The sequence below is a fragment of the Perognathus longimembris genome, chromosome 1 (assembly GCF_023159225.1).
Source record: "Perognathus longimembris pacificus isolate PPM17 chromosome 1, ASM2315922v1, whole genome shotgun sequence".
NCBI lineage: Eukaryota > Metazoa > Chordata > Mammalia > Rodentia > Heteromyidae > Perognathus > Perognathus longimembris.
In genome coordinates, this window is record NC_063161.1 from 36152406 (window position 1) to 36168205 (window position 15800).

A 15800-nucleotide genomic window follows, 5' to 3' on the forward strand; every position below is an offset into this window, starting at 1 on the left:
TTACATTTTGAACACTATAGTGTTTTGCCTTGTGCATTCATTCATTAACTAAATATTACTGAGATTGCTAGACGCTGATGCAGTGGTACAAGCACCTTTTCAAGCTACAACTCTCTCCCACTCAACAATTTGCCTTAGACTTTCTAAACTAACCCCATCTGAGCTGGGCTCTTCTGTCACTGTTTTTCAGCTCCACAGCCTTCAGCATTTTACCCATTTTCTTGAACATTAGGACCTCCGAGGTGTTCTGTACAGTTACGGAGAGATGTTTTGTCTTCTCTGAATCCCTGAAGAATTTAAATCTTAAGAAGAAAGACAGAGAAAGAAATTTTCAAAGTTTATTTGATAGCAGCTTCCTGGAGAAGCTATTATACTCAGAGATCTCAAGAGCTTCCTGATGATTCCTGCCTTGAACGGCTTCTAGTTCTAAGAGCTACCTCCACATAGTTCTACAAGGGAGCTGGAGTTTCAGTGTGCACATTTAAAACAAAAATTAACATCTCCACGAGTTCTGCCAAGAAACCTCTTTAATTGAAGATGAAATTTTCAACCCAGGTATTCTTTAATACAAAAGTTCTTGTAAGGAAAAATGCATTATTTAGGGATTATTTTCTTCTTTCAAGATTCAAAGGTATTTTACTCACATTGTTACAAAAAAAATCAATAGGAAAGTCATTTGGGCGCTGGGCATGTGGCTTAACAGTAGAGTGCTTGCCTAGCATGCATGAAGCCCTGGGTTCGATTCCTCAGCACCACATAAACATAAAAAGCCTGAGGTGGTGCTGTGGCCCAAGTGGTAGAGTGGTAGCCTTGAGCAAAAAGAAGCCAAGGACAGTGCTCAGGCTCTGAGTTCAAGCATCAGGACCAACAACAACAACAAAAAAGCCTCATCAGGTTAGAATTTTTTTAAGTCATTTTAACTGTCAAAGTCGATAAAAAGATGAACTGTTTCTCAACTGATTTCTTAATATGATTTTGCAAGGGAAAGTCACAATGAAGTATGCACCCAACACATACCACTGAGGATACAAACTCTCAACTCAATTAACTCAGAGACTTGGAAAGTTTTGGAAAGATCCTAAGCTTCTCTTGAAATTCTAGGCTGGTTGAATTTTTATGAAGCAGGAATGAAATACTGAAGAGAGACATTTTCATGAGCCAAAACAAGATGAAGTGCATTGCTCAAAATATTGCATAAGACCCGTGTAGGATGTATCTGCTGTCCCTCAAAAAACTGCAGAAGCTTCCTACTATCTACTCGCACTTGCACCATGCTCTCTGCATCTTCATCTCGAGGTCTATCCACAGCCGACTTGGAAGGATTTTCAAGATTTTTAAAATGACTTTTAACAGAGACGGTATCCGTTTCTACACTCAGGTTCATTCTGCCATTCCAATTTGCTTCCACCAGCACGTGATTGCTCATGTGCGCCATCTTTTCCACGATGCTCTTGAGGGTCTTCAAGGCCGGCAGACACACACTCATAGCAGTGGCCCGAATGACAGGCTCTGGGCACTCTGCCCACCATCTTGTGGGAAGCACGCGGACCGGGATGTCGTGGACTGCCTTGCGGATGCTGCCGGAGACCGACACCACCTCCACCGACAGTGTGAGGCAGGGGCAATGCTTGTTGGTCAGCTGGAGCTTCAGCGAGGTGGCTTTTACTGCGCTCCTCGCTGCTCTGGACAAGAGGTCGGCCTTCAGCTCCAAATAGATCTCCCGGAGCTCCTCGGAGACGCCCTGCATGTGAAACTGGCAGAAGACGCCGCGCCGCACCTCGCACCACATCTGGGCCTCGCTGGTGGTCAGGGGGCCCGGCGGGCTGAAGCACAGCTTGTCTTCGGACACGCGGAGCACGCACACCTTCGCCAGCCTCCCCACTGTGACACTGACCTGGATGAACAGCTCGATAAGGTCCTTGCTGGTGGTCTTGGCACGAAACCGCATGGTGACACAATGGCGGTTGTGGCAGCGCTGAGGAGAGACGACGTCAAGTGCACAGCACGCCTTTCCGGTCTCCTCAGCGTGCACTTCCGATCCCCTCAGCCGGCCTTCCTGGGCCCCTCAGTAGGGTACACACTTCCGGTTCCCAAGCCCGCCTTTCTCATCTCCTTAGCGTGTCTTTCCGGTCCCACAGTTCTTACTCTGGCCTGGTCTCCAGCCCCTGGCATGGCCTGCACGTGGTACCACCCGCCTTCAGGTCTGCTTTTGCCTCATGCCATTCTATCAGTCCTCAACTTCCCTCCATGGCCTGCCTTACAAAAAGGCTTACAGCTTCTACTTTAGTTATGAAAAGGATAGTACTTCACAGACTTCTAAATACTCTATACAGTATGAAGATAAAAGTATCGCTCCCTTTTCCTTTTTAACTTATGGAGGAAGGGTGATATACATTGGCATTGGCTTCTTCAGTTAGGACTTATATTTGGACATAGTTACTTGTGTCTTACAAAAATTGTAATAGGTTAGGCATATGTGTAACAGACTGATTTTCCACATAAAGTATATAAAGGATTGCCCCGTACTGGTGACTCTCTAAAATTAACCAGCAAAAGGCCAGGCTGGAAGTGTGGCTCAAGTGGTAGAGCAACAAGCAAGTAAGCAAGCAAAACACTAAATAGACTTCAAATGAAACTAAAAAGTTTGGTTTAGACCTAAAAAAGAAACAAAACAGCAATAATAATATGCCATGTAAGGTAATATACTATATAAGATTAAGATATATAGATATGAAATATCTATTTGCAACAAGTTACAAATTTGGTTCTATAAATCTTTATCCATGGTAATCTCTGAAAACATGAGAGAAAAACAGTATAAGAATGGAATCATTTAAGTCTAAGCTCTTCTAGAAAAAGTAGATTAACTTTTCAGACCTTCCTCAGGAAAAAATGACATTTGCACTTATAAAATGAATTGTTTCTCTTTTTAAAAACATTCAGATACAATTGTAGCTTGAACCTTGTTGCCCAGTGCTCAAATGACAGTTATGTATGAGCTAAAATCAGGCAAATTTTAATGTGGCTAGCATGTGCCAAGCAAGCCTAGGTAGACAATGTTGACTGGCCAATGCTTCAGGCAGAACTTGATGGAACATATTATGAGGCAGTAGTGTTCAGTAAGTGTTGTTCCAAATTTGGGCAAATTGAGTAAAACATGCACAAGTCATGAGAGAAGCACAGGTTTTCTGAAGTGAAGTATGAGCAAAGTGGTAGTATACTCCACTGATGGGGAAGGTGCATGAGCAAGAGAGCTGTAAAGCCCCAAGGAATGGTGTGTCTTGGACAATTTAAGACTGGTTTGAGTTGAACCGAACAAATTTTTATTTCAATAAACCTAAGCTGTTCTCATGCTCATATTCATTTTGTTCAATTTTTGTTCAAGATAACCAAAAATCTCGGACCACACATGAGACCACCACCCACAGATTGTAGGGAATACGACAACTCCCTTAGTCATATGCTCCTATTTGCTACTTCCAGCAAAATCTAGACCACCAAAAAAAAAATTGCATTGTGCTGATTCCTTCGGATTCTGACAATTTCTTTGCTATGAGCTGTCATCCTTAGTGTTTGGCATTGTTTAGTGTTTGATAAATTCCATTCAATTTTTAAAATTTATTTCTTTATTGTCAAAGTGATGTACAGAGGGGTTACAGTTTCATATGTAAGGCAGTGAGTACATTTCTCATCAAACTTGTTACCTCCTCCCTCATCAATTCCATTCAATTTTTAAACATCGATTATTTGTCAAGTACTTTTACTAAGCATAAGAAATGTCAAAATTATTTCCTCGATGTGCTGCTGACTGCCCTGGAACACACCTGCCCTAAAGCACCCTCAGCATTTCGCCTCGCTCCTTGAAAACACCTTGGGAATTACAGACACACTGCCTCCCACACGCAAAGTTCAGCTGGGGCATAAAGGCCACACTGGTGTAGGGTCTCTCAGTGGCACATTTCAAAGAAGCTCCAGAGGTCAAGTTCCTGCTAACATTTTCAACACAGCCACTATTAGAACCCAAGTCCAGCAGAACATGAACAGCTACAATGCCAGTTTAGGCTCTTTGTTAAAAGGAAGTGGTTTAGTGGTAGGGTGCTTGTCAAGCATGCATGAAGCCCTGGGTTCGATTCCTCAGCACTACATAAACAGAAAAAAGCTGGAAGTGGCACTGTGGCTCAAGTGCCACTTGAGTGCCAGAATTGAGCAAAAGAAGCACAGGGACAGTGCCCGGGCCCTGAATTCAAGTCCCAGGACAAGAAAGAGAAGGAAGGAAGGTAGGAAGGAAGAAAAGAATGGAGGGGGGCAGGGAGGGAGGGAGGGAGGGAGGGAAGGAGGGAAAGAAGCTTATGTAGCCATGCCTTAGTATGCCTTTCCCTTGAGGGAAAATATATTCAATTTCAAAAGCAAATCATTATTCAGTTACACATTCTTAAAGTATTTTTTACAGTCAGAAAGATATGTACTGGGGCTGGGGATATAGCCTAGTGGCAAGAGTGCCTGCCTCGGATACACGAGGTCCTAGGTTCGATTCCCCAGCACCACATATACAGAAAACGGCCAGAAGCGGCGCTGTGGCTCAAGTGGCAGAGTGCTAGCCTTGAGCGGGAAGAAGCCAGGGACAGTGCTCAGGCCCTGAGTCCAAGGCCCAAGACTGGCCAAAAAATAAAAAATAAAAAAGAAAGATATGTACTGGGTATGGAAGGAGGTGTTTCTTTGCAGTTTTAGGCTGCTTTTAATTTAATTATACTATAAAAATGTTTTAAGTAAAATATCAAGTTTTTCTTGTGCCATACTCAATTTTAAAGATAAGACAAATCTGACTTCTTTTTTTAAAAATATCGGCAATTAGAACAAACAAAATTTAACACAGGAATACAGCCTATTATTATAGGCAAGCAGTCATAACAAATACACAGACTTCTTTATCAACTGAGCTAGAAGATGGAAATTCTATACTTTTTAAAATGACCATTCATATCAGAATTTTTGCTACCAACAAAGTGACACTTCCAGTTTCACGAGTTATCTAACCATGATAGCATTTCTTTTGATAGTTTAGGTAAATGCCGAAAAGGTGAAATCATGATATCATGCAGTAATATGTCTCCGAAGTAGGAATTTTATGTGGGAAGCTGGTCACTTACCTTCAAAAAACTGCTGCAGGGCCTCATTTTCACCCACCACCTCCATGGTGCTGTGTCCCAGTAATATATGCACTCCTAAAGCAGGGATTATCAAACTTCAGGAAGTAGGTACTGTCCTCTGAACACGAAGCCTATGAATGCTCTTGAAAAATCTTCATCATCTTGGTATTGGAGTGCAATGTATTTTCAGCCATTAACGTGCCTCCAGATAGATGGTTAAGTTCTCAAATGTGATTTTAAAACCAAACGGATAGGCAATCCTATAAAAAAAAAAATTCACGAAGAGGGAAGTGGTAGCAGATCCATCTGTCTTAATGTAGGGAACTGGTTCTACTTTGCCTTTTGTCTTTGTTTTAAGGACCTTTGTCCTTAGTGACACACATAATTACACAAATGGGTAATAAATGTATAGTCTTATCTGTTATTTGTCCTTTACACTAATCTATTTCTATCTCTATCTTTATCAAGTAGATCCATTTAGCCACCACCAAAAAAAGATATTTTCTTCTTTAACCTAAAAAAGGGACAACTATAATCCCTTTTCTAGAGAAAAGAGCAGACAATTGAAAAAGTCTGTGATAATGAAAAGTAATGACTTGTCCAATATTTTCAGACTCAAAGAGAAAGCTTACCTTCCTTAATACATACCTGTTCTATCTCTTCTAGAGTTTATTTACTTTAGAAGTGTAACCAAGCACAAAAAGTCTCTCTTATAAGCAACAAAGACCGCATTATCAATTTAATCATTCTTACAACTCACTAGTTGTTTTCACTTTAAAATATGAAGCTAGACTCAAATAAATGGGTTTTCACCACTTAGCTATAATTTATTGAATAAGTCTAAGAATACTATTAGAAAATTAAATGATCCTTCTATTTACTTCTTTCCCTTTTTCCCAACCTCATATTTTGAAAAAAAAAATGAACCTACCAAAAAATCAGAATAGTATTATGAAATACCCATGAATACATCTAATAATTATTTTCTTAATACTCTTGCTTTATTTCCCTCTTAAAATAACAACTGTTTTTGCTGAGACACTTGAAAATAAATTGCTGATTGTATGTCACCCCAAACAATTCAGTATATATCCCATAGCCATACTCATTGTTATGCCAATGAAATCCAGTATTAATACTATTATCTTACATATAATTTCTACGATTCCTAAAAACATCTTTTGTGTGTGTGTGTGTTCTAATCGAGGGCTGAATGGATGTCCATAAGCTGCTTTTTAAAATGTGGAATGTACCCTTGTCGCTTTAGTTACTGGGATGTTCATAATTTAGACTTTTTAAAAAGTCTACACCCGGGCTGGGAATATAGCCTAGTGGCAAGAGTACTTGCTTCATATACATGAAGTCCTGGGCTCGATCTCAGAACCACATATATAGAAAAAGCCAGAAGTGGCGATGTGGCTCAAGTAGTAGAGTGCTAGCCTTGAGCAAAAAGAAGCCTGGGACAGTGCTCAGGCCTTGAGTTCAAGCCCCAGGACTGGCAAAAATAAATAAATAGTCTAGACCCATTTTCATATAGAATGGCCTTTTTCCCGAATTTGTCTATGATTTTAATATTAAAATTTAACACATTAAAACTGGTACATAAAACCATGCAATACACTTCCATGTATTTAAATTGTTTTACACAATACATTGGTCTTTGAAAATGACCAAACTCAGTTTATCTGGGTGTGGCAAGGCCTCAAAGCCTCTTTAGTTGGCCACATTGGCCCCAGATCCATTAGGACATGCCACTGAGTTATTTAATGGAAGGAATTTTCTATTTGTTTCAATTCAACTTCTATGAAGCTGTCTCCTAGTGACAGAAAATAAAACATAGATGAGAAAATAATGGTTCTTGCCTTCCATAAGCAAAAATAAGCTCAAATCCAAGTATAAGGAAAAACACAAGTAACTATCTGAAGGCAGACAGATAAAGTCTTGGGAAAATATCCCAAGAGAACACAGAAAAGTAAAATTAATTGATCTGGGAGGATCTGGCCAAGTGCCATAAAGAGCTAGGATCAGAAGTCTTAAACAATGAGTATGTCTTTAAAAGTATAAGCAATCGTTTGGAGGGGAGTGAACACAGATATGGAGATTGTGCTTAGTCCTGTGAAACAGAAGATGGCAAAATATCTGGAAGAGAATGTGTAGACACTAAATGTAATTTTGAGTTCATGAATATTCATTCTAAGTATATCTGCTGATAGTTTCTGTTTGGGTGGGTACAGGCATGGTACAATAACAAGCATGTATTCTAATTTGTTGCTGGTACTAGTTAGACCAGTTAAGAAGCTATTGGAGGAATCTAGGTAGGCAGTAGCAAAGTCTGAAATAATACAATGTATAATCAAGAACTGCCTACTGACTGTAAATGGGGTGCAAGAACAAAGACAAGTTGAGTTTTTGAAGGATTTTCTCCTTTAGATATAATAGTAATAAGCCTGAAACCATTAGCTTCTAGCTAAGTGGTTCCATCAAGTGAGCTAAGAAGCTACAGTTAGAATTGGAGTTTCAACTCATGCTCTTGGAGCCAAGGTACAATGAGTCAATGAACAGAAGTTAACCATGCAAGCAAGTTAATAACTGACAGATGAGCCTGGAAGAGGGTGTCAAGGAGACAACTGAGATGACGGGGCACAACACAAACCAAAGAGAATAGGCTCTATTATAAGTGTCATAACCAATCTCATTCAAGTGTTGCCATGTAAGAATTCAGGCTCAGTGTTGTCAAAAAATGGCCAATTTTAAAAGAGAAGTTTGAAATGTAGACTAAGTTTAGATCTCTTCCTTTATAAAAGTTGAAGACTGATCTGTTTTATAACAAAATGAAAATCAGGAAACTAAAGCAAAACATTGTGCAGAACCAACAGCATGTATGTGAAAACTGAGCTGGGCCTACAGATCTTCAGGATGCTGCTCTAGGCAAGAAACAAACATGTAACTACCTGTAGTTCTAAGTAGAGTCCCTGTGGAGTCCCAAGAAAGCAAGGGGACTTTCACAGGAAGTTGATAGGGTGGGAAAATATACCTGAATTAGTGTCCAGAGTAACCATCTGATGATACAAAATGTGATCAATGAGATTTAAATGGAAATTCTTTCTGTCCATGAATAACACATGCTACCGATAATTACTTGACTGTGCTGTTCACATCATTAACATATTTCTTATTCTCTTTATATCTCATTGTGCACACCTTCAGTAAGGATGTAGTCTCTTGACTGGTAATGTAATCTAGCTGTGGTTTGGGTTTGTTTTGGGATTGGCATTTCCTAGAGAATTCTGATAAGTAGATAAAAACTGAGCAGCTGTGGTTAAATCTGTGGCAGTGGATAAAGTTGGAGCGATGGTGACAGGAACCTCGCCTTTCAATGGAGACTGTCCCTGAGATGTATAGCTGTAGTGTCAAGCCCTCATAAACAGTCAGTCCTTCCTCTGGAAGCAGACTGTGCCCCATCTTCTCAGTTATGGCAAGTTTATTTCCCTCATTTGTTTTTTAATGTTCATGACTTTTGTAAAGCTGATTTTACAGCTATTTCTCTATTACCATTATGAAAATATGATTAACATTTTTTTTTTGTTTTTTTGTTTTTTTTGGCCAGTCCTGGGCCTTGGACTCAGGGCCTGAGCACTGTCCCTGGCTTCTTCCCGCTCAAGGCTAGCACTCTGCCACTTGAGCCACAGCGCCGCTTCTGGCCGTTTTCTGTATATGTGGTGCTGGGGAATCGAACCTAGGGCCTCGTGTATCCGAGGCAGGCACTCTTGCCACTAGGCTATATCCCCAGCCCAACATTTTGTTTTGATTTCCTAAATGTGGCGGGAAGCAATGGAAAGGTTCAAAGCAAGTAACATTATGTGACTTGTTTTATAAGGCTCACATCTGTAGGCACACAGGAGTGATACAAAGACATGAGAGAATAAATTGTTTCAGGAATCCCAGGGGCAAGTCATAATGGCTGGCACAGCAGTGGTAATGGTGGAAATGGGTTACTTCAGATGCTTTGAGAGTTGATGGAATTTGCTAAAGCCTAAGATTGGGGTGGTGATGAAATAGAGAATCCAAAAATAATTCTTAAATTCTGTTTAAGCAAATGTTTGAGACTTCAACATTGTGATGCCCAATAAAATTCAAGAGGAAAGGCTGACTAGGCAAACAGAAAATTCTGGACTCAGGTAAGGAATGATGTCAATGTTGGAGGTGAGAGTGAACAGTTTTTAGTTTCTGTTGTTTTTTTTTTTTTTTGTTGTTGTTGGTTTTCTTTTGCCAGTCTTGGAGCTTGAACTCAGGGGCTGAGCACTCTCCCTGGCTTCTTTTCACTCAGGGCTAGCACTCTACCACTTGAGCCACAGTACCACTTTGGCTTTTTCTATGTATGTGGTACTGAGGAATCGAACCCAGGGCTTCATGTATACAAGGCAAGCACTCTACCACTTGGCCATATTCCCAGCCCCAGTTTTTAGTTTTTAAAGCTATTGACCTAGATGGGGTTATCTAAAGGAGATTTAGATCTCCAGGAAAAGCTTTGGAGGTTCCATTATTTGAAGTCTAAGAGCCATTAAATGGGAGTACAGACTGGCACAGAAAACTCCATCTTCCCAGTGATGTCATACAAAGACCTGCCTACCTATCCTAATGGCCACTCTTCCTACCACCTGCCTTGGAAGTCTCCTTGTCATTTTTAAAATATGAATATGCCTAGGGACCGACTACATAGAAGGCACATATAGGCACTGTGGTCAGAGGCTGGCCCTGGGCAAAAAAAATAGGATACTTCACCTAAAAAATAACTAAAGCAGAAAAAGATTAAGGCAACACTTAAGTGGCAGATCATCTACCTAGCAGGCATGAGGTCTTGGGTTCAAGTCCCAGTGATATAAGGTTAACCTTTAAGATTTGTTTTGTAAGAAATTCGACTTTTATATCTATTAAATCCATTATGTTTGTTCTCTTCATGAACCTAATTTGCAGCATTATGCAATTACTATCCTTAATAATGCTTTTGTGTGTGTGCATGTGCATATGTGGGCCAGTCCTGTGCTTAAACTCAGGGCCTAGGCACTGTTCCTAGCTTTGATGCACCAAGCTAGCACTCTACCACTTGAGCCACAGCTCCACTTCTGGCTTTTTGGGTTGTTTTATTTATTTGTTTGATTGTTAGTTTGTGGTTAATTGGCGATAAGAGTCTCAGACTTTTCTTGCCTGCCCTAGCTTCAAACTGCTATCCTCAGATCTCAGCCTCCTGAATAGCTAGGATTACAGTCATGAGCCACCAGCACCCAGCTACTAGTCTAAGAACGTAATCACACCAGTTTTCTTCTGATACTTTCTTTACATCTTTTTTCTACTTTCAATTTCAACTTTTCTGTAACCTTATGTTTTGTGGGTACCCACATTTTAACCCAATCCAAATATCTTTCTATAAGAAAAATTAAGTGATTTTATCTCTTTTTTATTTCTGTATCCTAATTTCTCTACTTGCTCATTTATTTTCACTTTTATTATCTCTATCTCAGTTTTGACTTCAAATGTGTCAACTTTTTGTAGAAATTTTTCTAAAGCCCTGACAGTATTTTTATTATGTCCTCATATTAGAACTACCTGGACATAAAATTCTATGTTCAAAGTTCTTTTCATGTCCCATTTCAGATCCTGAGCTGGGTATGATAATGATGGTTTCTACTGTACCATCCACAACAGGCCTTTATGATGTGGGCTCCCATCAAATCTGGTGAGAGACTTCTACAGATATGACTAATCAAACATGAACAGGTCTGGAAAAAAATGTCAACTTTAGAAGATTGGTTCTCTCACACATTGCTGTTGTGAATATAAACTGGTTCAAATTTCTGGAGAGTCATCTACCCAATACTTTGACCTATATTTTGCTTCTAGCCATGCATAAGAAGGAGATAACCCAGTAACATTTAGAGAAGTACACACATATAAGAAAACATCACAGCATTGTGACCTGAAAACAACCTAGTCTTTCTGACTTAATAATCTATAATCAACATACAGTGATTAAGATGTATAGATTTACTGACAGGAAAAAAATACTTCAAACAAAAAGCAAGGCTGTCTTTTTATTTCAGAAATATGCATATGTAGTTAGGAAACATCAAAAGTTTGTCTGTTGAAATAGAAAATTGTACTACTTTTTTTTCTGTACTTGGGATTGAACTCAGGGACTCAGATTTGCAAAGTGATCTACTACTTGAGTAATACTTCTAGTACCTGTCTGCCTTATTTCCAAGGTAGGGTTTCAATTCATGCATTCCTCCTACTTGTGTTCCTGTGCTGCTTGAAATGACAAGTGGGCATCACTATACACAGTAACTGTGCTTTCCCTGTAGCTGGGATAATAGATCCATGCTACCACACCCAGCCACTGGTTGAGATGGAGGCTCACAAACTTTTATGCCCAGGCTGGTCTGGCTCTATAAGTCCTCTATTTTGGCCTCCCAAGTAGTTAGGATTACAGGCTTGAGCCATCTCACCAAGCTGTTAATTGTACTGCATTCTATAAAGAAAAATAATTTTATAGCACAAGGTTAAACACATACATACTCATACTGCCTTTTAAAAATATTGTGGCTTAAAAAAACTCGAGAAAAATATCACGTTATTTGTAGTTTCCTGAGGTACTTTGTATATTCCATCTATGTAGTTATTGTGCCACAAGCAGCTGACATTTCCTCCATTTGTTGACCAGCAATAAGGCATTACATACACACACCTCTAAAGATGGACATATGGATTTTCCCCCCACAATATGAAGCTGTTAAGTGGAAAACATCTGAGAGCTAAGAGCTATTATCCCAAAATATTTAAAGTAGCTTTGCCTAGACAGATGTTTTTCTCTTTTCTTCCTTTCACTACTCTAAACTTATTGTGACTCTACTGTGAACTTCTTTTTACCTTTATAGTTTGACAATTTCTCCACACAGGTCAGTTTTATAGGAAGTAGGTGTGTGGTCAGAGAGAGCCTCCCAATCTTGACCTTTCGAGTAGCTGAGATGGAAGAGCATGAATAGCTATTGGTTTAGATGGATCTCCTGAATATTTTGCCTCTGCTGGCCTCAAATCACTATCCAATCCCAGTATCCCCATCCCAATCTCTGCCTCCCAAGTTTGGGATTACAGGTGTGAGCCACCAGTGCCTGGCTGAAACTTATCATTTATTTATTTACTTAAGTTATTTATTTTTGGCCAGTAGTAGGGATGAATTCAGGGCTTCTCACTCATGGCCAGCATTTTACCATTTGAGTCACACATCAAGTATGAAATTCTGCTGGTTAATTGGTGATGGAGTCTCTCAGACATTTTTGCCCAGGCTAGATTCAAATAGTGGTCTTCTAGGTCTCAGCCTCCTGAGTAGCTAAGATTACAGGTGTGGGCACCTGCTCAGCTCCTCGTTTATCTTAAGTACCTTCAATTCCTTGAGAGTGCTGACGATCTATATATAAAGTACAAGCTTACATCAAGATGCACAAGACTGCATCTCTGAGATAAAATGTGACTGGCATTAAACAAACCACTATAATAAAGTGAGTCTTTGAATTACAGAGAGCAGAACTGTAAAGAGGGTAACTTTTTACCATCTTATATAAACAAATATATAAACAATATATAAACAAATATATAAACAAAACAGATAGAAATGAGTCCTGCTTATTCAAATCCTCTTTCTTGACTTTCACAGGTTGTTGTGCAGTGTGAAAACTATTACTTAATATATTCTGTGGACTCTAAATGCCATAACAGAAACACATATTCAATCTACCATTTATTTATTTCGTTGGATTTTTGGAACTATAAATTACAATCACTGGTACACCTGTGATTCTTTATAGTGTGTTCAACTAAAGAATAGGCAAACACAGCATGGATTTCAGAGGAATCATGGTATTTCTTAGTGTAATTTGCAAGAGGGAAAAGTTTTGGGCCCACTCCTTGGAAATAAATATTAAGTAAGCATAAAAATATTCGGCCATTTTTCAGTTATTCAGGGAGATTCATGCATGGTCCCACGCAGAGCATCAGAGTTCTTCTTTGAAATATCCCAACTTTGCCAGTGACATCTCTTTCCTCAGCTGCATAACTTCCCAAAACATCTGGTCAACTACACAAATGGAAAACAGAGACACATAAATCATATCTTACATCTTAATTATTGCTGTTTCACTGAAATGCCAAAGTGGGCATTTCCTAGTAATGTTCTAATCCCTACATTTTCTTTCACTACATCACACGAACTTTTCCCATGTGCTTTTGGACTTCCCAGTTTAACCAACAAATAAACAATATTCACTGGTTTTTGTCATCCCTATATTTTAGACATCGAAGACTATAACTTTAGCATAGGAAAAGGAAAGCATTTCAGTGTCATGAGTAAATGTTAGTTCTGTCTCCTCAGTATTATATAATACAACTATGAATCTTCTTGCTCTAGTATGCTCTACCTCGGCAATTTTACTTGTCATTGCCATTAACAGTCCACTGGGGGGAAAAAAGGGGAAAACAAGAGAATCCTGAAACTCAGTAACATTCTTTGTAATCAGAGACAAAAGTTTTTGTGTGGCTCAAATTATAAATAAAAATGATTGCTTAGCATGATCTCTATATTTCAACTACCTATACTTCTATAAGTTTCCATTGTAAATGGGAGAAAACTAGAAAAGGTCTCAGACCAGATTACAATGCTTTATTCTCCACCAGGAGGACTTCTGTGCCCCCGGATACATTTGTAACAGTCACATCTAGTGAGTAAAGGTCAGAAATGCTATTAAATACACTACAACTCACAAGACCCCCCACAATGAAGTAACAGTTATTCAGCTTTAAGTTAAATGTCCCTTATTAAAAGTTGAGGGTTACTAACAAGTGGTTCGGATTTTGGATTTTTTTTAATCTGAGAAGGGCTTAAAGCTAAGTATGAAATTCATTAATATTTCATATAAACCTATGCACATAGCTCAAAGTGTATCTGAATTCTGACTCTGATCACATGAGAGACAGGTGTGTTATTTTCTACTTGTAGGATCATGTCAGTATTGAAGATATTTTATATTTTGAATTTTTGAATAGGGATGCTCAAATTGTAGTATAAAGGTTAAGAAACCCTGCCTAATATTTAGTTACCTTTAACCCTTTATAGCAGAAGGCACAGAAAATTAAAAATTCAAGATGTAAAATATTTACAAATAGCACCATAAAATATATGACACGTACCACTTGTGCAAAGTGCAGAGTGATAGAAACTAAAAAAGATATAATTTTCCTCCTAGTCCAAGAAAAGAAGGCTGCAGTGTCCTGAAAAAATATTATTAGCACTTATGATACGTCCTGTTTTCATAGATTAAGTTATATACCAGACTTCCTGCAGATCGTTTTTTATTTATTTACTTGTTTATGTCGGTCTCAGGGCTTCAACTTGGGACCTAGATGCTGTCTCTGAGCTTTTGTGCTCAAAGCTAACACTCTACCACTTTGAGCTGCAGCTCTATTCTGGGTTTCTAGTAGTTAACTGGAGATAAAAGTCTAATGGCCTTCCCTGCCTGGGCTGGCTTTGAACCTCAATCCTCAGATCTCAGCCTCCTGAGTAGCTAGGATTACAGGCATGAGCTACCAGCGCCTGACTCTTTATTTATTTTTTTTTCAAATTTTTATTATCAAACTGATGTACAGAGAGGTTACAGTTTCATACATTAGGCATTGGATACATTACTTGTACTGTTTGTTACCTTGTCCCTCATACCCCCCTCCCCCCTCCCCCTTTCCCTTCCCCACCCTGAGGTGTTCAGTTCACTTACACCAAACAGTTTTGCAAGTATTGCTTTTGCAGTTGTCTTTTTTTTTTTAACCCTGTGTCTCTCAATTTTTGGTATTCCCTTTCAACTCTTTTTTTATTTTAACAAAGAAAAAAGTATGCTCAATAATTTAGATGAACACGAATCATTGTTTTCCAATTTAAACTTTATCCACCAACATATTTTCAAATGATTTCAATTTATTAAGGTCATTAAAAATATTAATCTAAAGACTACTTTTGTTATATAGCCCTTTGAAACTCTACATTAACTACTGATAGGTTTCATACATATTGTAGGCATTAAAATTCAATTCTATGGGAGTTGAAATAAATGATTTAGCTAACACATTTGAGCTTAAGAAATGCTACACTAAGTTTTTATCAGCATGACAAATTTACCATAGAATTGAGATCCACTAATCTGTGCTATTAAAAAGTAAACTTCTACTAGTTTTTAAGCACAAGAATATTTTCAGCATTTATAAAATATGAACAGGAAAATGTCCCACAACTTCAAATACAAAACTGGCAAAGACTTGTTCCTAACCCAATATCTAAATTTCATTTTAGAAACAACCACGTGCACTCAAGAAATGCTTCTTTGGAGCTGTTGGGTCGTGTCAGTTTTTATATTTGGTATTGAAGATATCATAAGCACTCATGGAAGGCTGTTAAAAAATATTAACACACGTGCATGAGGTGGTTTGCTTAAATATATCATCTAGACATTTCTAATGATTTAGAATGTAGTCATCTTTATTCCATTAAGAATTATTTCATGGTTGCTTTATTAATTCACACATGAAAGTAGAAAATAGAGGAAATATTTATTGTTG

General features: G+C 38.6%; 2 protein-coding genes across 7 annotated transcripts in view; both read right to left on the reverse strand.

Annotated features, from left to right (window-relative positions):
• Window positions 1-1112: 1112 nt before the first annotated feature.
• Hus1b (HUS1 checkpoint clamp component B) lies at window positions 1113-1948 on the reverse strand. Its single transcript, XM_048349795.1, has one exon. The coding sequence runs from the start codon at window positions 1946-1948 to the stop codon at window positions 1115-1117; it is 834 nt and encodes a 277-aa protein (XP_048205752.1). The 3' UTR covers window positions 1113-1114.
• A 10978-nt stretch (window positions 1949-12926) lies between these two features.
• The window catches only part of LOC125361308 (RAB3A interacting protein), a 31658-nt gene continuing 28784 nt past the window's right edge, over window positions 12927-15800 (reverse strand). For all 6 annotated transcript variants that reach the window (XM_048359721.1, XM_048359682.1, XM_048359731.1 and 3 more), the window contains one exon: window positions 12927-13275. In XM_048359721.1, coding sequence (XP_048215678.1) covers window positions 13193-13275 — 83 coding nt within the window. In that variant the 3' untranslated portion in view covers window positions 12927-13192. The remainder of the gene's footprint in view (window positions 13276-15800) is intronic.

Excerpts from the sequence above, each read along its gene's own strand:
- Hus1b (XM_048349795.1), bottom strand. The coding sequence starts at position 1,948 with ATGCGGTTTCGTGCCAAGACCACCAGCAAGGACCTTATCGAGCTGTTC.